This window comes from Polyodon spathula, chromosome 40, assembly GCF_017654505.1.
Source record: "Polyodon spathula isolate WHYD16114869_AA chromosome 40, ASM1765450v1, whole genome shotgun sequence".
In the NCBI taxonomy this organism is placed as follows: Eukaryota; Metazoa; Chordata; class Actinopteri; order Acipenseriformes; family Polyodontidae; genus Polyodon; species Polyodon spathula.
Window position 1 is genome coordinate 2670711 of NC_054573.1, and position 20000 is coordinate 2690710.

Genomic DNA, 20000 nt, shown 5'->3' on the forward strand with positions numbered 1-20000 from the left:
CTGCCAGGGGGCTGTTGTTACATGCTAGGTTATTGATCAGTGTTTCTCCTGCAGGAGTGGCAGAGCGCAGCAAGGAGCAGTGTATCAGAGAGACCTGTGCGGCTGCCCTACTCACCAGACTTCACCCTCGAACCTCCATCACACTGTCCCTGCAGACTGTGCACGACGACGGGGCTGTATCCTTCAGACAGGGGAGCATTCACATAATACACTTCATTGAGGGGCGCTCTGAACCCCAGGACTGGCAGGGCTAGTGTGAGTTTCTAACCCTGCTCAAACTCCTGCCTCCTGATCATTTCAATATTAATAATACTAGACTTCATTGAGGGGAGCTCTGAACCCCAGGGTTTGTGACAGGGGGGTAGAGTTTGTGATAGGGGGGTTCCTTTGCTGTCTGTGAGGTGTTGTGTTCCTCAGCGAGAACCCTAGCTCCTGGCATGCTGTCTGAACGCTGCCTGCATGGCCCTGATGGACGCAGGGCTGCCCATGCACTGCCTGTTCTGTGGAGTGAGCTGTGCCATCGACCAGCAGGGGACCATCAGACTGGACCCCACAGCCAGGGAGGAGAAGGTAGTGTGTGTGTGTCACAGCGTGTGCGTGACGTGCAGTCAAAGTGTTTCTTGCTGGATCTGTTTAGTTCCTTTGAGTATTTTAATCAGTTTGACAGGGAGCAGCTTTAATTTTGTTTTCAATCTTTTGAGTAATAGTCTGTGATGTCACTTCTCTGACAGGAGAGCCGTGCAGTCATGACCTTTGCCCTCGACAGCACTGACTGCAGGGTGATGATGTCATCAACCAAGGGTTCCTACACAGCCGCGGAGGTGAGCTGCTGAAAAAAAAACACACACGCACTGCAACACACACGCACACACTGAGACACGCAGACATATGCACACACGCACACGCATACTGAGACACACACGCAAACACCCCCCCCCCCCCCACACACAGCATCTGTCTCTCTTTGCCTGTTGGTCTGTTATTGAGCCAGTGCTGTGAGGAGAGGGGGGAGCGGGTGAATGGGGAGGGGAGGGGAGGGGAGGGGAGGGAGAGGAGAGAGAGGGAGAGGGAGGGGAGGGGAGGGGAGGGGAGGAGGAGGAGGGGAGGAGAGGCTGAGTGGAGTAGGGAGATGGGGGAGTGGGGAGGGAGGAGAGGGGGAGCACGTGAATGGACTAGGGAGAGAGGAGAGGAGGGGAGTGGGTGAATGGAGTGGGGAGTGAGGAGGGGGAGGGGGTGAGTGGAGTAGGGAGAGAGGAGAGGAGGGGAGGGAGGACTGCGAGTTGGGAGCCACTACAGTGATATTGCCGGTTACTGACAACCTGTTCCTGTGTGTGTGTGTCTCCACAGCTGCAGCAGTGTATCGCAGTGTGTCAGAGAGCCTCGCAGAGCATCTTCCAGTTCCACAGAGACTCAGTCAGCAGAAGATACTGCAAAGCGTGAAGAGCGATGGAAGGAGGGAGGGAGGGAGGGGGGAGACGCTCCCATTGCTACACAGCAAGTGTTGTGATATCCAGGCGGGTGTTCATTCCTCTGTTGTTTTCACACTGCACTGTCGGACGGTACAGAGCGGGCCAATGTTTCCCAGCTGATTCAAAATTAAAGAATATCCAAATATCTGCTTACATTTTCTTTCTTTTTTTTTAAGATTCGAACAGCACTGTACTCCCATCATACTAAATGAGCAAAGAAAGATTCAGTATTTTAAATGCAGTGAGTTTATTTGCATTTTGCGCAGTCATATTTGCATTCAGAGAGAGAGAGAGAGACCAGAGTGCATGATGCGCCCTACAGCCTGGAGGTCACTGGTTCGAGTCTGGGCTATTCCACTGCCAACTGTGGACGGGGGCTCCCAGGGGGTGGCGCACAATTGACTGAGCACCAGCCTGGGGGGGAGGGAGGGTTAGGTCGGCCAGGTTGTCCTCAGCTCACCACGCACCAGCGCCCCCCTGTGGTCTGGCTGGGTGCCTGCGGGCTTGCCTGTAAGCTGCCCAGAGCTCTCCTCTGACGCTGTAGCTCTGAGGTGGCTGCAGGGTGAATCCGCAGCGTGTAGAGAAGCGGGCGGCTGACGACACGCTTCGGAGGACAGCGCGTGTTCGTCTTTGCCGCTCCCGAGTCAGTGCGGGGGTGGTAGCGGTGAGCTGAGCCTAAAAAAAAAAAAGTAAAATAATTAGATATGCCAAATTGGGGAGAAAATAAAATAATTGGCGATTTACTAAATAAAAAAAAAAAAAAAAAAAGTGTTTCTTATGTCCACCAGGTGGCAGCAAAGTTTTACAGAGAGGGGACCGGTTAACAGATACACCAGTGTTCTTGCTGTACTTGGAGACAGTCTAAGGTCTTTATTGAGGTCACAGGGTTTGCTTTTAAGTCTCCAGTATGTGACAATTGAAACAGAAAATTGTCTAAACAGATTGTAGGAGCGCCGTGTCTCTCTCTCTCTCGTTGTTGTATCGTGATTTATATTCTGGCATGCAGACTTTGGCAGTGGTTGACTGCTGTCTCCGTGTGCAGTGATCTGGAAGCTCTCAGGCTGGACAGTCCCCTGACTTGCCTGCTCCTCGCTGTGGAGCTGATCTGCACTGAACCCTGGGTATCCCAGCCCCTCCACACTGCATGCTGGACCGTGCAGCATCGTTTATGGGTCTGGACCCCAAGTCCCAGGCTCAGCAGGATCAGCTTGCAGTATTTTATTTTTTTTTTGGGTGGGGGTTCTCAGTGTGCGCCCCTAAGCACCGACCCTGTCTATCAGGCTCTCTCTCAGTCTGTCTGTCTCTCGGCTCTCTCTTTGTCAGGGTCTCTCTCTGTCTGTCGGGCTGTCTCTCTTGGCTTGTGTGTTTGTCAGGCTCTCTCTGTGTCCCAGGCTCTCTCTCAGGCTCTCTTGTCCGGAACTGGTTCCAGTGTGGTAAACCATTGTCCTGTACTGGTTCCCAGTGTGATAAACCATTGTCCAGTACTGGTGTGATCTGACTCGAAGCGGAGCAGAGCAATCCAGAAACACAAGGAGATTACTGAAAATCCTGATGGAGGGAGAGGAAAGGGAAAGAAGTGGGAGAGGAAGGAGAGGAGGAAAGGATGAGGGGGAGAAGAGGGGGGGGGAGAAGGGCAAGGAACAGGCAGTTGGATGAGGGGAGTGGGGATGAACGCTGTCTGGAAGTCTGGTACACAGCCCGCCCCCCCCCCTCTCTCTAGGGCGGCTTGCCCGACAGGTAGGAGACGAGCACGGCGACAGCGCAGAGATAAGTGACGACCCCAAACACGATGGACAGCACAGCCAACCACAGAGCCTGGCGAGACGCAGAGCGGGCACCAGGGAGATCGCCCAGGACAGCGGCGCGGTTAGTCTGAAACGCAGGGAGAGGGAGAGGGAGAGGGAGAGGGAGGGTAACACAATATGGCTAAACATCTCTAAAAGTGTCATTCTGCCCAGGACAAACACCAGACAGAAACCCTGCATGCACAATTCTGTAAAAAATATACTAGAGCACTAAAAAACTAAACCACAGCTACCCAAAAATCCTCCCGTCACAAAGGCATGACCAGCCCAGAGAAGAGCATGATAAGGTGGCTTACCTTCTGCGACAGGTAGAAAGCAGCGATCCCTAGCGGCCAGAAGCAGCACAGCATGGAGAAGAAGGTGAGTCCCAGGTAGTCCCGAGGGAGGAGGATGGAGAAGTTCCCCTCGCTGTCCGTGTCGCTGAAGTCGCTCGAGGAGTCCTGCCGGGGTAACGGTTCAGAATTCAGAACCCTCATTTTCAAAATTCAAAGTTTAGAACCTTCCTTTCAAATTTAAAACCACCAACAAACAATGTTTGTTTACCGTGATTTCAAAAACGTAAGTGTGCAGCACACCGGGAAATTTTTATTAGAAATTGCTAATAGACCCTAATATAACGACCCACAAAGTCGTTAATATTTAAATCTGAAGCTACAGCTTTTTTTTTTTTCCCCTGAAATTATGGTAATATTTCTAATTTCTAGTAATATTATTTCTATTTTAGTATAGTCTTATCCTCAATAACACCCCACCTCACCCTGTTAGGGCCATTTCTTGTTTTTCGCCCTTCAGCTGTGATGAAGGTGAGCTGCGACAGAAAGGGGAAGCAGCTCATTTCGTTGAGGCTTTGCTGTAGTGCTTTCCTCATTTTGCTCTTTGCCAGTGTCTGCAGTTTTCCCCCCCCCCCCCCCCCCCCCCCCCCCCCCCCATGCTGTTCAACCAAGCGGAGCTCAGCAGCAATCTTCTAATGGAGGAGTGAGTGAGTGTGTGTGACTCAGTGTGTGTCTCTCTGTGATTTAATAACAATGGGGTTGGGAATCAGACTCCCGCTGCACAGCAGTGTGATCCAGTCCTGGTTTCACTAGGAGTTTAATAATCAGACTCCCGCTGCACAGCAGTGTGATCCAGTCCTGCTTTCACTAGGAGTTTAATAATAAGACACACCTGAGGTCCTTACTTTGACGTTCGGACACACTGGGGCTGACCGAGATGCTGTTAGCACCACCTGGACTGGATCACACTTGGCTGTGCAATGGATTTTTTTGCACAATGCTAAAAACAACGATAGGGAATAATAATAATAATAATAATAATAATAATAAAAATAATAACAATAACCTCGTAATCGCTGAGCAGGTCATCCTCATCCTCTGTCCTGTAGTCCTGACTCTCCCTCCCCTCCTCCATCCGCTTCCTGTCCCCGTTTGAACCGGGGCCCAACTCCACGAAGGCTGTCTCCAGATATTCCTTCTTGTGGGGTCCCAGGGGGTCCTGGGGGCCCCAGATCGGGGTGGGGGGGTAGAAGGAGGGTTCAAGAGTGCGCGGGAGAGACCCTGGGTGCAGCGGCTGCTGTGAGGGCAGCTCCCTCGGGGGGTCATAGCCTGGCCAGCCCACCGGGGGCAGCGCTGTGTCGCGCCTCATTGCTTTAAACAGGTTGCCTGGGCCGGCGCTGGGTGCAGTGCCATTGCAGTTCTGCCTGCCCCCCAGCAAAGGGTGCTGCGGTTCGTCCAGGTTTTCCATGCGTAATAATAATAATAATAATAATAATAATAATAATAATAATAATAATAATAATTCTACATTTACTTTTAAAAATGCTTTAAGTTTTTAAAGTCATATTAGAACACAGACAGTTTCAAGTGTTAAAGGGGAAGCCAGGTCATCCATTGGAGTACCACAATGTTGTTTTACTTTTTCCTCTGTTTTGACACTCTGAGAGTGCAATTGTGTCACGTCCTGTTCCACGTCCCCCCCTCCCCCCCCCCACCCGTCCGTCCCCTGTTCCCCCCCCCCCCCCCCCGTCCCCAACCCCCCCCCCCCCCCCCCCCCCCCTTCTCTGTCTTCTCTCTTCTGTTTCAGTGTCTGTAACAAAATAAAAGAAAATCGTTCTTAAAAACCTGAAATACACACGACAGAAGTCCATTGTGTCCAATGGTGGTCATCCTACTGACAATACTATGGCAGGTGAATCAGTCTTGTTGACAGTGCTATGGCAGGTGAATCAGTCCTGTTGACAGTGCTATGGCAGGTGTTTCTATTCTCAGTTGCTGGTAAATGTTCCAGTCAGTGCTGGCTGTGTGCTCAATGCTGCTCTTGCAGATTGGGAAAGCACTGGGGAGAGAACCTTCTGACAAGCAGGGATCCTGGGACACAGTCAGAGCTGCTTCCCCCTCACTCCGCCCCTCCACAAACATCACACAGTCAGCTAAACCACACCGCGCTAGGGACCTGATTACACCAGACACCTCTCGCTCTCTCTCTCCCCCTCTCTGTCCTTCCTCTCACCTCTCTATCCCCCTCTGCCACTCTCTGCCTGTCTGCATTGCCACGGAAGATCACTGAGGCCCCGTTCTAGCAGCCTCACCCCATTGCAGCTGCCCTATACTTGTGCTACCACTGCCCCTCAGCGTAATACAGAACCATTATTGCAGTGCCGCTCTCTGCCTGTCTGCATTGCCACTGAAGAGCATTGAGGGTATAGTGAGCTCACCGTGGCCCCGTTCTAGCAGCCTCACTCCACTGCAGCCGTCGCTGTTGCTTTTGGAAATTTCTACGCAAGATTGACAACAACTTAAATTAAAAAAAATAATAATTTTAAAACACATTGATGCCTCAATAACTACAAGCACTATATACAGGACCCCTTTAATTTGCAAAATATCTCAAAAAATGTCATTGGAATATATCATCCGCTCCTCCTCTCCCTACACCCCAGTTTCCAACTGCAGCTGTATATAGGGTTTGGGGGGGGGGGGGGGGGTCCTGTGTTTAACCCCCCCACCTTGCCCCTCTGCTGTATTTTCATTGTAAAGCACACATACCTGTTCATCCCTGTGTCAGCCCTTCTTCTCCAGCACGGCTCCACAGCCTGCAGCTTATTGTCTTCAATCACGCTCCGTCCCTCCGTCCTCCTGTCCCTCTGTCTCTCCCAGTGACACCAAACAGGGAGGGAAGGGGAGAGAGAGAGGACTGCAGAATTGCGTTCCTCCTGTCCAGCCTGTGTGTGTGGGGGGGGTTTATTCTCTCTCGATCTCCATCCTCTCCTTCTCTCTCTCTCTTTCTCTCTCTTTGTCCCCTCTCTCCTCCTCTCTCTCCCCCTCTGTCTCCTCTCCCCTTTATTTTGCCCTCCTCTCTCTAGCCATTTCTTCTCCCCCTTTACGCCTGTCCTCTATTATTCCTCTCCCTCCTCTTTTTCCCTTCTCTCTATTTCTCTTTTTCCTCTCCCTTTCTCTCCCCTATTTCTTTCCCTTTCTCTACTCTCTCCCTCGCCACACAGTCTAGGATTATGCCTCTGGGTCCTAGTGCTTGCTTGGTTCTTTGATTCTCATTCCATTCCATTCGTCTCAGTGGACTTGTCTATGAACACACCAGACTTGTGATTGACAAAGCTGGTCACTGGGGATTAACCATTTAAAGTGTCAGTGTGAAATGTTCTCTTTCACAAAATGTGTGCCCATAAGCACATTGTTATGCACTTTCCTCTCTCTCTTCCCCTCTGTTTGGAGGCGCTGCGTGTGTTTCAGGGTGTAGTACTCAGTGCTATACTGGGGATCTGAGAGCAGCTAATTCAATACAGTCTAGTGTAGAGAACTCAGCGCTGTACTGGGGATCTGAGAGCAGCTAATTCAATACAGTCTAGTGTAGAGAACTCAGTGCTGTACTGGGGATCTGAGAGCCAGCTAATTCAATACAGTCTAGTGTAGAGAACTCAGTGCTGTACTGGGGATCTGAGAGCAGCTAATTCAATACAGTCTAGTGTAGAGAACTCAGTGCTGTACTGGGGATCTGAGAGCAGCTAATTCAATACAGTCTAGTGTAGAGAACTCAGTGCTGTACTGGGGATCTGAGAGCAGCTAATTCAATACAGTCTAGTGTAGAGAACTCAGTGCTGTACTGGGGATCTGAGAGCAGCTAATTCAATACAGTCTAGTGTAGAGAACTCAGTGCTGTACTGGGGATCTGAGAGCAGCTAATTCAATACAGTCTAGTGTAGAGAACTCAGTGCTGTACTGGGGATCTGAGAGCAGCTAATTCAATACAGTCTAGTGTAGAGAACTCAGTGCTGTACTGGGGATCTGAGAGCAGCTAATTCAATACAGTCTAGTGTAGAGAACTCAGTGCTGTACTGGGGATCTGAGAGCAGCTAATTCAATACAGTCTAGTGTAGAGAACTCAGTGCTGTACTGGGGATCTGAGAGCAGCTAATTCAATACAGTCTAGTGTAGAGAACTCAGTGCTGTACTGGGGATCTGAGAGCAGCTAATTCAATACAGTCTAGTATAGAGAACTCAGTGCTGTACTGGGGATCTGAGAGCAGCTAATTCAATACAGTCTAGTGTAGAGAACTCAGTGCTGTACTGGGGATCTGAGAGCAGCTAATTCAATACAGTCTAGTGTAGAGAACTCAGTGCTGTACTGGGGATCTGAGAGCAGCTAATTCAATACAGTCTAGTGTAGAGAACTCAGTGCTGTACTGGGGATCTGAGAGCAGCTAATTCAATACAGTCTAGTGTAGAGAACTCAGTGCTGTACTGGGGATCTGAGAGCAGCTAATTCAATACAGTCTAGTGTAGAGAACTCAGTGCTGTACTGGGGATCTGAGAGCAGCTAATTCAATACAGTCTAGTGTAGAGAACTCAGTGCTGTACTGGGGATCTGAGAGCAGCTAATTCAATACAGTCTAGTGTAGAGAACTCAGTGCTGTACTGGGGATCTGAGAGCAGCTAATTCAATACAGTCTAGTGTAGAGAACTCAGCGCTGTACTGGGGATCTGAGAGCAGCTAATTCAATACAGTCTAGTGTAGAGAACTCAGTGCTGTACTGGGGATCTGAGAGCAGCTAATTCAATACAGTCTAGTGTAGAGAACTCAGTGCTGTACTGGGGATCTGAGAGCAGCTAATTCAATACAGTCTAGTGTAGGGAACTCAGCGCTGTACTGGGGATCTGAGAGCAGCTAATTCAATACAGTCTAGTGTAGAGAACTCAGTGTTGTACTGGGGATCTGAGAGCAGCTAATTCAATACAGTCTAGTGCAGAGAACTCAGTGCTGTACTGGGGGTGTGTGTGTGGGAGAAATGATGGGGATAGTTGGTAATTACTATGATTATGGAAGAGGGATTAGCAATCCTTGCTGTCGTTGAGCCTCGTTCCAAACCCACACCAGCTCTCTCTTTCTCTATGTCACTGCGTGTGTGTGTGTTTCAGTGTCAGCGAGTGTGACTGTGTGTTGCAGTGTGAGTCTTAAGTGACTGACTGGGAAAGCTTGAATAATAGAGGGAGCAGTCAAAGATTTCTGATAGGATTGTCACACTGAAGGTCTAAATAATCGTTTTAATTATGAAAAAGGTAACATTTGCTTCCAGAGGGGAAAAAAGCTAATTAAAGATTAAACCAAGGAGAAGAAGATATTTAATAATTCACAAAGACAGCACATTAGTGGTTTAAATTTCTCTCTCTCTCTCTCTCTCTCTCTCTCTCTTTCTCTCTCTCTCTCTCTCTCTCTCTCTCTCTCTGTTTTATCATGTAGAAAGAGAACTCAGCACTGCAGAGCTGTATAGAGGTCTATAGGAAAGAGAACTCCACTCGCCACACTGCAGAGCTGTATAGAGGTCTATAGGAAAGAGATCTCCACTCTCAACACTGCAGAGCTGTATAGAGGTCTATAGGAAAGAGATCTCCACTCTCAACACTGCAGAGCTGTATAGAGGTCTATAGGAAAGAGATCTCCACTCTCAACACTGCAGAGCTGTATAGAGGTCTATAGGAAAGAGATCTCCACTCTCAACACTGCAGAGCTGTATAGAGGTCTATAGGAAAGAGATCTCCACTCTCAACACTGCAGAGCTGTATAGAGGTCTATAGGAAACAGATCTCTACTCTCAACACTGCAGAGCTGTATAGAGGTCTATAGGAAAGAGATCTCCACTCTCAACACTGCAGAGTTATATAGAGGTCCATAGGAAAGAGAACTCCACTCTCAACACTGCAGAGCTGTATAGAGGTCTATGTGATTATTTAATTACAGTATATATCAAAGCGCAATCACTTTCCTCTAATTAAAATAACACACACACTGGAATGAAACATTTTATAAATTATTTATTTACTTAAAAACAAAAGCATGTTAAGACTCAAACGTTAGGGCACAGGACACGGAAGGAAGACTTTTACAGACAAGTACATCCCTTCTCTTCACGCCTCTGTCTATCTATCGAGCGCAGAGCTTGCTCTCTGCTTGCACTGTCAGGTGTTTGTCATTGAACCCTGAGGGTCCAGTTCTTCCACAGTGAGGGAGTGGGAGACTCTCAGTGCTGTGTGTGTCAGAGTCCCCACTGGTGTGAGTGCACATTGAGTTGTCTGTCTGCGAGTGTCTCAGTGTTCTCTTTGGTGTGTGTGTGTGGGAGTGCACACTGGGAATACTGGGTCACAGCGTTGGGACGATGTTCTCTGCGATCTCCAGGATGTAGAGGTTGCTGTGGGCGGACTGGTCTTCTGTCGGCCTCGTCTCCACCACCACCATCCTGAAACACAGCAAACCAGTTACTGGAACACACAGCAAACCAGTTACTGGAACACACAGCAAACAGTGCATTGTACTGGTTTCATAACAGTATGCTGGTTTCACAATGTGGTGTACTGGCTTCACAGTGCAGTGTACTGGTTTCACAGTGCAGTATTGTGGTTGGGCAGTGTGGGGGGTGTGGGTACCTATCTGAGCGGACCAGTCTGAATGTCTTGCTGGTCTCTGTCCAGTTCTGCAGCACCTCTGCGAAACGGACGTCTCTCCTCTGCCAGCCGTGCTTCCACAGAGCCAGGATGCTGTCCTCAAAATACACTGCGAGACAGGGGGACAGAGGGACAGTGTGAATAATACTATAGAGTTGTGTTAATATGCACACTAGCATGCAGCTGCACTGCATTGGCCGAGACACACAGGTTACACTGATACAGTGTAGCGAGAGACTGAGCGTCGGGGCGTCTTACCCACTGACTCCACAGCGAAGGAGTACGAGACTTCAGACAGCTGCTTCCTCTGGCTCTTCACTGCCCCCTGCAGGTTTACCAGCATCACACTCTCTGGAAAAAACACACACACACACACACACACACACACACACACACACATCCCCTATCACTCGAATAGGGTATTATGATCACTCGAAACTCCTCCCCCCAGGGGGTGGTGATATACAGAGAGAGAGAGAGAGAGAGAGAGAGAGAGAGAGAGAGAGAGAGAGAGATGCACTTACTGTGAACCAGGACTAGTAGTGTGTTGCAATCCAGCTGAGATACCTGAACTGGGTCTGTACTGGTGCTCTCTGGTGGACAAACAGAGAAACACACACACAGTCAGATAAGAGCGCACAACACAACAGCAGGGTTAGGAACTCCTAGGTATTGGATGCTGTATATTGGCATGGATGTTGTAAACAGTTCTGGATGAAAGCTAGCCCAGCCTACCTGCACTGCTGCGAGTGAACCAGGAGGTGGCAGAGTTGAGGTTGATGTTCTCAAACTGCACGTCCTGCCCCGGCGTGGAGCCCTTGCGGAGCCCGATGCAGACCAAGGGGTACTCCTGATCCGGGACCACCAGCATCTCAAACACACGCAGAGGGGTGGGCAGGGGGAAGTCAAAGTGCTGGGGGAGGGAACCAATCAATAATCAATAACCAGAAAACCAGCAGGCGAAAGAAAGTCAGTGCTATGGATTAAAAATCTATAACCAACAAGGAATAACAAAAAAGAATACAGCAGCAATACCACTACTACTACTACTAATAATAATAATAATAATAATAATAATAATAATAATAATACCAGCAGTAATGTTGAGCTGCACTAACCTTTATCAGCATGAACTTGTGCATGGGCTCGTACCACTGCAGCAGAACCACGCTGGACTCCAGAGCACAGCACAAGAAACTGCAGCTACTCTGCCTGTTATGAGCTGGAGAGGGGGGGAGAGAGAGAGGGGAGAGAGAGGGGGAGGAGAGAGGTGTTGAAGAGTTCTCAGTGGATACTGGTGTTGTACTGGTTCTCAGTGGATACTGGTGTTGTACTGGTTCTCAGTGGATACTGGTGTTGTACTGGTTCTCAGTGGATACTGGTGTTGTACCGGTTCTCAGTGGATACTGGTGTTGTACCGGTTCTCAGTGGATACTGGTGTTGTACTGGTTCTCAGTGGATACTGGTGTTGTACTGGTTTACTCACCTACAGAACACGCCCGGCAGCCCTTGGTGTCTGGGATCTTGTTGGTCACTGAAAACTTCCTGTAAAGAAACGACAGAACGTCTGTGAAACAGTAGTGACTGAGACAGTGTGTGTGTGTGTGTGTGTGAGAGAGAGTGTGTGTGAGTCCCCACACAGATCCAGGGTGTGTGTCTCGGGGTGTGTGTCTCAGGGTGTGTGTCTCGGGGTGTGTGTCTCGGGGTGTGTGTCTCGGGGTGTGTGTCTTGGGGTGTGTGTCTCGGGGTTTGTGTCTCGGGGTGTGTGTCTCGGGGTTTGTGTCTCGGGGTGTGTGTCTCGGGGTTTGTGTCTCGGGGTGTGTGTCTCGGGGTGTGTGTCTCGGGGTGTGTGTCTCGGGGTGTGTGTCTCGGGGTGTGTGTCTCGGGGTTTGTGTCTTGGGGTGTGTGTCTCGGGGTTTGTGTCTCGGGGTGTGTGTCTCGGGGTGTGTGTCTCGGGGTGTGTGTCTCGGGGTGTGTGTCTCGGGGTGTGTGTCTCGGGGTTTGTGTCTTGGGGTGTGTGTCTCGGGGTTTGTGTCTCGGGGTGTGTGTCTCGGGGTGTGTGTCTCGGGGTTTGTGTCTCGGGGTGTGTGTCTTTGTGTCTCGGGGTGTGTGTCTCAGGGTTTGTGTCTCGGGGTGTGTGTCTCAGGGTTTGTGTCTCGGGGTGTGTGTCTCAGGGTTTGTGTCTCGGGGTGTGTGTCTCGGGGTGTGTGTCTCGGGGTGTGTGTCTCGGGGTTTGTGTCTCGGGGTGTGTGTCTCGGGGTTTGTGTCTCGGGGTGTGTGTCTCGGGGTGTGTGTCTCGGGGTGTGTGTCTCAGGGTGTGTGTCTTGGGGTGTGTGTCTCGGGGTGTGTGTCTTGGTGTGTGTTACCTGGGAAGCAGCCTGTGCGTGGGCAGCACTTTGCCTGCCTGCTCATACAGCTCCTTCAGGGAGTGTGAGTGGAGCTGGGAGGCCTTGCCTGAAGGAAGAGAGACACACGGGTTACACTGATACAGCAACACCATGCTTTCCCCACTGACACTGTGCATGGCTTATCATGTGTTTAAGATGCTTCAGCAAAACTCTCTGAGCTTTACAATGCTTGCCTATGCTTTACCAGACCTCTCTGTGCTTTACAATGCTTCCCTATGCTTTACCAGACCTCTCTGTGCTTTACAATGCTTCCCTATGCTTTACCAGACCTCTGTGCTTTACAATGCTTCTTTATGCTTTACCAGACCTCTCTGTGCTTCACAGTGCTTCCCTGTGCTTGACTACCCTTTGCTGTGCTGTTTCTGTGGTGGCAGGTTTCTAAAGGCACAGAGAAACCTCTCAGATGGGACGTGTTCCTCTTACCTGATATTGACATAAGAACATTGCTGATGGAGTAGACCCAGGTACACCTGCCTGCATACAGCTGCAGTGAGAGGGAGAGAGAGAGAGTTAGTGTGTGTCTCTCTGTCCGTCTGTCTGCCTGCGCCCCCTAACCCTCCAGATTAGAACCCAGGCCTCCAGAGAAAGGTGCACGGTTGGAGTGACTAGGGTTGAGGGTGACTCGAGTGCAGTATGCAGTCCCGACTCGATGGGGTTCGTCTCGGTGGTGCAGCAGTCTGATTAATGAAGAGACAAGGTCAGTGGGTCAGGGTTCGGGTCAGAGTGCCCCCTCTTACCAGCTCCAGAGTGGCCTCCTGCTCGCTGAGATTCAAAGTGAAGATGCCCTCCTCTGCCCCGAATATCAGCTGAGGATCTGAAACCAGAGGAGCAGCACTGCATTACAACCCCTTGGAAACGTGGAGCACAGTGAGATACAGCACAGTGAGATACAGCACAGTGAAATACAGCACAGTGACAGCATTGTAAAGCACAGAGAGGTATGGTAAAGCATAGGGAAGCATTGTAAAGCACAGAAAGGTCTGGTAAAGCAAAGGGAAGCATTATAAAGCACAGAGAGGTCTGCTAAAGCATAGGGAAGCATTGTAAAGCACAGAGAGGTCTGGTAGAGCATCGGGAAGCATTGTAAAGCACAAAGAAGTCTGGTAAAGCACAGGGAAGCATTGTAAAGCACAGAGAGGTCTGGTAAAGCATATTAATAAACAAAGTATGGTAAACGGCGGTAATCAGCTTGTGTAATCATGGGAAAAGCGCGGAGGACAGCTGTGCTAACCCTTAATATAAAGGAAGGCCCATGCTCAGCTGCACACTCTAGAGGATTGCAAGCTGGGTTTGAACTGACCCTACCTTTAGTAGTGCAGTGATCCCAGGTGGTGCAGCTGTTGATTCTCAGGGGGCAGCCATTAAACACTTTCTTCAGGAACACCTGCAACAGCATTCGCAGAAGAGAGAGCTCAGTCTTCTCATTCTGTACCCTTACCTTTCAGGGTGTGTGCAATCACCCCCAGAGGGTTCCATCACAGTCGCTCAAGCACTGGCCTTTTCAAAGAGTTTTATTTTATGATCAGTTTGAGTTAAGTTGCTTTGACTGTGGGTTCAACACAATCAATACAAATAATGACAGTTTCAGGGGCTGAAGGGAGTGACAGGAGAGGAGAGGAGAGGAGAGGAGGTGAGAGGAGAGGAGAGGAGAGGAGGAGAGGAGAGGAGAGAGGAGAGGGAGAGAGGAGAGGAGAGGAGAGGAGAGGAGAGGAGAGGAGAGGAGAGGAGAGGAGGAGAGGGTGAGAGGAGAGGAGAGGAGAGGGAGAGAGGAGAGGAGAGGAGAGAGAGAGGAGAGGGAGAGGAGAGGAGAGGAGAGAGAGAGGAGAGGAGAGGAGAGGAGAGGAGAGGAGAGGAGAGGAGAGAGAGGAGAGGAGAGAGAGAGAGGAGAGGAGAGAGGGAGAGGAGAGAGAGGGAGAGGAGAGGAGGGGAGAGGAGAGGAGAGGAGAGGGGAGAGGAGAGGAGAGAGGAGAGGAGAGGAGAGGAGAGGAGGGGAGAGGAGAGGAGAGGAGAGGAGAGGAGAGAGAGAGAGGAGAGGAGAGGAGAGGAGAGGAGAGAGGAGAGGAGAGGAGAGGAGAGGAGAGGAGAGGAGAGGAGAGGAGAGGAGAGGAGAGGAGAGGGAGAGGAGAGGAGAGAGAGGAGAGGAGAGGAGAGAGGAGAGGAGGGGAGAGGAGAGAAGAGAAGAGGAGAGGAGAGAGGAGAGGAGAGGAGAGAGAGGAGAGGAGAGGAGGAGAGGAGGAGAGAGAGGAGAGGAGAGAGGAGAGAGAGAGCTCCTCCTGCTCCTCTCCTCTCCCACTCTCCCTCCTCTCCTCTAGGTCCACAGGCCCCTGCAGGAGAAGAGCAAGAGAGAATCACGTAAAGTTTACCAGAGTGTTTTTGCAGTTTCCCCCCGTGCTTTTCCCATGTTATACTCTGCATTTACTGTAGTGAGGGGACGTGAGAGTGAGAGTGAGAGTGAGAGTGAGAGGAGAGGAGAGGGAGGGTGAGAGGAGAAGGAGAGGAGAATGAGAGTGAGGGTGAGAGTGTTTAGGGATCAGTGCTTTAAATAAATACACTCACACACACACACACACTCACTCTCACACAATCATTCACTCACACACACTCTCTCACACACACTCTCACTCACACACACAGACTCACACAATCACTCTCACACTCACCGGGGTTTTTGTGAATTCAGGGCTCTTGCATTCCACAGGCCCCTGCAGGAGAAGAGCAAGAGAGAATCACGTAAAGTTTACCAGAGTGTTTTTGCAGTTTCCCCCCGTGCTTTTCCCATGTTATACTCTGCATTTACTGTAGTTTACCCTGCTTTACAATATCTCTCTGTGCTTTATAAAGCTTGTCCGTTCTCGCTCCCTGCTCAGTGCTTGCTGTGAGGACTGGAAATGGACAACGACACCCCCCCCGCCCCACTGACCCCCCCTCCCCCCGCCCACAGCCGAAGCCCGAAGAACAGTAAGAACCCCCCCCGTCCTCGCCCCGACCCCCAGGAGACTAGAATGGCGACACAGCCGGTCCGGAGACACACCCCAGACCCTCCAGAGGACACACACACACACCACACACACACACACACACACACACACACACACACACACACACACACACACACACAGTGAGGTCAAACAGCAGCAGCAGTAGCCTGGAGAGTCAGAGCAGAGCGAGAGGCAGGGAGGAACCGACAGCACTGCGCATTCCCTTAGAAAGGGTTACCACCATATTCTTGCACGGTTTCCCCTCATGCTTTTCACACGGTTATACTCTGTATCTACCGCAGTGTGCTTTACAATGCTTCCCTATGCTTTACCAGACCTCTCTGTGCTTTACAATGCTTCCCTATGCTTTCCCAGACCTCTGTGTGCTTTACAATGCTTCCCTATGCTTTACCAGACCTCTCTGTGCTTTACAATGCTTCCCTATGCTTTACCAGACCTCTCTGTGCTTTACAATGCTTCCCTATGCTTTCCCAGACCTCTCTGTGCTTTACAATGCTTCCCTATTTACAATGCTTCCCTATGCTTTCCCAGACCTCTCTGTGCTTTACAATGCTTTACACAAAGAGTTATAAATGCGTGCAATGACCTGCCAGGTGCATTATGGGTAACACTGCTGCTGGTAATATCAAATACAAATGAGTGGTAAACTGTATTTATCGTAGCCTGTCATCAGGGTTAGCATTAGGAGACCCAGTGAGGTTCGTACCCGAGTTGACGTTTCTGACAGTGCGCGGGCGGGGGGTGGGCCGGGTGCGGGGGCCGCTGGAGCAGCGCAGGATGGGGGAGGGGCTGTAGAGGGAGCTTCTTGTGTGACCGTGATCATCTTCCCCTGGGAAACTTTCCTCTGAGCCGCTCCGGAACTTGGGCTGAAACACAGGGAAAGGGGAGCAGAGAGAGAGAGACACTGTGTGACTGAGCCACTGCAGAATATACACAGAGAGACACTGTGTGACTGAGCCACTGCAGAATATACACAGAGAGACACTGTGTGACTGAGCCACTGCAGAATATACACAGAGAGAGAGAGACACTGTGTGACTGAGCCACTGCAGAATATACACAGAGAGACACTGTGTGACTGAGCCACTGCAGAATATACACAGAGAGACACTGTGTGACTGAGCCACTGCAGAATATACACAGAGAGACACTGTGTGACTGAGCCACTGCAGAATATACACAGAGAGACACTGTGTGACTGAGCCACTGCAGAATATACACAGAGAGACACTGTGTGACTGAGCCACTGCAGAATATACACAGAGAGAGAGAGACACTGTGTGACTGAGCCACTGCAGAATATACACAGAGAGACACTGTGTGACTGAGCCACTGCAGAATATACACAGAGAGACACTGTGTGACTGAGCCACAGCAGAATATACACAGAGAGACACTGTGTGACTGAGCCACTGCAGAATATACACAGAGAGACACTGTGTGACTGAGCCACTGCAGAATATACACAGAGAGACACTGTGTGACTGAGCCACTGCAGAATATACACAGAGAGACACTGTGTGACTGAGCCACTGCAGAATATACACAGAGAGACACTGTGTGACTGAGCCACTGCAGAATATACACAGAGAGACACTGTGTGACTGAGCCACTGCAGAATATACACAGAGAGAGACTGTGTGACTGAGCCACTGCAGAATATACACAGAGAGAGACTGTGTGAGAGAGAGAATATACACAGAGAGAGACTGTGTGACTGAGCCACTGCAGAATATACACAGAGAGACACTGTGTGACTGAGCCACTGCAGAATATACACAGAGAGAGAGAGACACTGTGTGACTGAGCCACTGCAGAATATACACAGAGAGACACTGTGTGACTGAGCCACAGCAGAATATACACAGAGAGACACTGTGTGACTGAGCCACTGCAGAATATACACAGAGAGACACTGTGTGACTGAGCCACTGCAGAATATACACAGAGAGAGAGAGACACTGTGTGACTGAGCCACTGCAGAATATACACAGAGAGACACTGTGTGACTGAGCCACTGCAGAATATACACAGAGAGAGAGGCACTGTGTGACTGAGCCACTGCAGAATATAATTAAAGACTGGAGTAAGCACTTTGAGAATATGAGGCACTGTGAGTCACACTGAAGACCAGCATTTAAACACACTCACCTTGGGAGGCAAAGGGGGCGGGACATCGTCAGCCTGTAGCGTGTTACTGGAACACAGAAGAGGGAGGGGCTTAGTGCACAGCCAATCAATACACACGGTGACACACACACACACACACACACACACACACACACACACACACACACACACACACACACACACACACACACACACACACACAGATAAACCGATACACACACACACACACACACAGATATTGCAGGGAACCAAGATGTACCTGTTATCGTAATTGCTGGGGCTGGAGAGAGGGAGAAAGAGGAAAGCATAATTTACTTTCATTATAGTCTTCAGTTTTGTTACCAAGCCTGTTCTGATGGATCAAGCAGAGTTTCGTGTTTATAAAACAAATTCTTTAAACAACTTTTAAAACAGAATACTGCGTAAACAGACTCACGCCTTCAAAAATCCGCTTGAAGAAGCGAAGGACAAAAAACTACAAACGAGGGGAAAACTCACATGTCAACGTCATCATAATCACCATCGTCATCGTCTGAATCTGTGATGTCATCTCTGACCGAGAGAGAGAGAGAGAGATCGAGGGAGAGGAGGGAGAGAGATCGAGGGAGCGGAAAGGAGAGAGTGGGGAGACATAGAGAGAGGGGAAAGAAGAGAGAGAGAGGGGAAGAGATAGGGAGAGGGATAGACAGAGGGGAAAGAAGAGAGAGAGGGGGAGAGGGACAGAGAGAGGGGAATGAAGAGAGAGAGGGGGAGAGGGATAGAGAGGGGAATGAAGAGAGAGAGAGAGGGGAGAGATAGGGAGAGGGATAGTGAGGGAGAGAGAGAGAGCCCCTCTGACTTTACTCTCTGTGGTCGCCTTGTTCACTCGGCCCTCTCTCCCTCTCGTAAACAAATCTGAAACACGTGACGGACAGCGTAAGAACGTAGAACGTCAAACATTTTTTGATTTCGAAAGAGTTTGAGAGTGCACTTTGTCCCAAAGATAAAATTACTAGATATGTCACCACCTAGCGGCGAGAAATGCGACCACTTGATCGACCCGGGGGGGGGGGGTGGGGGGTGTGTCTCCAAAAATCAGTCTAACTATGACTGACCATGCAACTGTCCTGAGGCACGATGTGTGACGTTCCCCCGAAAGCCGGAGTGAGACGAAGACTTTTAGTTTGGTTCTGTTGTAGAAAGTTTTAACACTTTGTCCTTGGGACTTGGTGAGTGTGACTTCTCAGGGTGTTCTTGACGTGTCACACTATGTCGTGTCATTGTCGTACCATTGTGTGATCACAGCACACATGGTAACAGCAGATAGGTCGTAAACATAGTGAAGCATTTCAGGGGCACAGAGAGGTCTGGTAAAGCATAGCGAAGCATTGTAAAGCACAGAGAGGTATGGTAAAAGCATAGGGAAGCATAGGGAAGCATTGTAAAGCACAGAGAGGTCTGGTAAAGCATAGGGAAGCATTGTAAAGCACAGAGAGGTATGGTAAAGCATAGGGAAGCATTGTAAAGCACAGAGAGGTCTGGTAAAGCATAGGGAGGCATTGTAAAGCACAGAGAGGTCTGGTAAAGCATAGGGAAGCATTGTAAAGCACAGAGAGTTCTGGTAAAGCATATTAAAATACAAACCATGGTAAACTGTGTTGCTGTGTATACTGTGCTGTGGAGATGGGAGCGCAGGCTGTGTGCAGGGTAGGGTGTGCTGTGTGCACTGTGCTGTGTGCACTGAGCTGTTTGCTGTGTGCACTGTGATGTGTGCACTGAGCTGTTTGCTGTGTGCACTGTGATGTGTGCACTGAGCTGTGTGCTGTGTGCACTGTGCTGTGTGCAGGGTAAGGTCACACGACACAGGGTACACGACACACGTCCCATTCCACTGTGCTGTCCCGGGGATACGACACACGTGACACGACACACGTCCCATCCACACACCCACACGTGCACGACACACGGCCCCTGTGACACACGTGGTACACACGTCCCATGTGCACGACACACTGACCACACGACATAGGTGTGCTGTGTGCTGTGTGCTGTGTGCACTGTGCTGTGTGCTGTGTGCACTGTGCTGTGTGCAGGGTAGGGTGTGCTGTGTGCACTGTGCTGTGTGCACTGTGCTGTGTGCTGTGTGCACTGTGCTGTGTGCACTGTGCTGTGTGCAGGGTAGGGTGTGCTGTGTGCACTGTGCTGTGTGCAGGGTAGGGTGTGCTGTGTGCACTGTGCTGTGTGCAGGGTAGGGTGTGCTGTG

General features: G+C 50.2%; 3 protein-coding genes across 3 annotated transcripts in view; 1 reads left to right on the plus strand and 2 right to left on the minus strand.

The window, feature by feature from the left end:
• The window catches only part of exosc5 (exosome component 5), a 2583-nt gene extending 971 nt beyond the window's left edge, over positions 1-1612 (plus strand). Inside the window, exons 3-6 of the mRNA XM_041236349.1 lie at positions 55-176; positions 430-570; positions 732-821; positions 1348-1612. Coding sequence (XP_041092283.1) covers positions 55-176; positions 430-570; positions 732-821; positions 1348-1440 — 446 coding nt within the window. The 3' untranslated portion in view covers positions 1441-1612. The remainder of the gene's footprint in view (positions 1-54; positions 177-429; positions 571-731; positions 822-1347) is intronic.
• A 563-nt stretch (positions 1613-2175) lies between these two features.
• On the minus strand, positions 2176-5154 carry tmem91 (transmembrane protein 91). Its single transcript, XM_041236396.1, has 3 exons — positions 4613-5154; positions 3571-3714; positions 2176-3341 (listed from the first exon to the last, which is right to left on the minus strand). Exons 1-3 carry the CDS (start codon positions 5012-5014, stop codon positions 3186-3188), a joined length of 702 nt encoding a protein of 233 aa, XP_041092330.1. The 5' UTR covers positions 5015-5154; the 3' UTR covers positions 2176-3185.
• A 4455-nt stretch (positions 5155-9609) lies between these two features.
• LOC121304846 (mitogen-activated protein kinase kinase kinase kinase 5-like) overlaps positions 9610-20000 on the minus strand; it is a 27150-nt gene continuing 16759 nt past the window's right edge. The window contains exons 15-32 of the mRNA XM_041236256.1: positions 19656-19708; positions 18257-18310; positions 18018-18038; positions 17780-17825; positions 16292-16494; positions 15569-15626; positions 15290-15331; positions 13935-14013; positions 13367-13443; positions 13053-13113; positions 12588-12675; positions 11708-11766; positions 11340-11443; positions 10957-11134; positions 10746-10814; positions 10480-10572; positions 10204-10330; positions 9610-10016 (exon numbers count right to left, since the gene is read on the minus strand). Coding sequence (XP_041092190.1) covers positions 9920-10016; positions 10204-10330; positions 10480-10572; positions 10746-10814; positions 10957-11134; positions 11340-11443; positions 11708-11766; positions 12588-12675; positions 13053-13113; positions 13367-13443; positions 13935-14013; positions 15290-15331; positions 15569-15626; positions 16292-16494; positions 17780-17825; positions 18018-18038; positions 18257-18310; positions 19656-19708 — 1509 coding nt within the window. The 3' untranslated portion in view covers positions 9610-9919. The remainder of the gene's footprint in view (positions 10017-10203; positions 10331-10479; positions 10573-10745; positions 10815-10956; positions 11135-11339; positions 11444-11707; positions 11767-12587; positions 12676-13052; positions 13114-13366; positions 13444-13934; positions 14014-15289; positions 15332-15568; positions 15627-16291; positions 16495-17779; positions 17826-18017; positions 18039-18256; positions 18311-19655; positions 19709-20000) is intronic.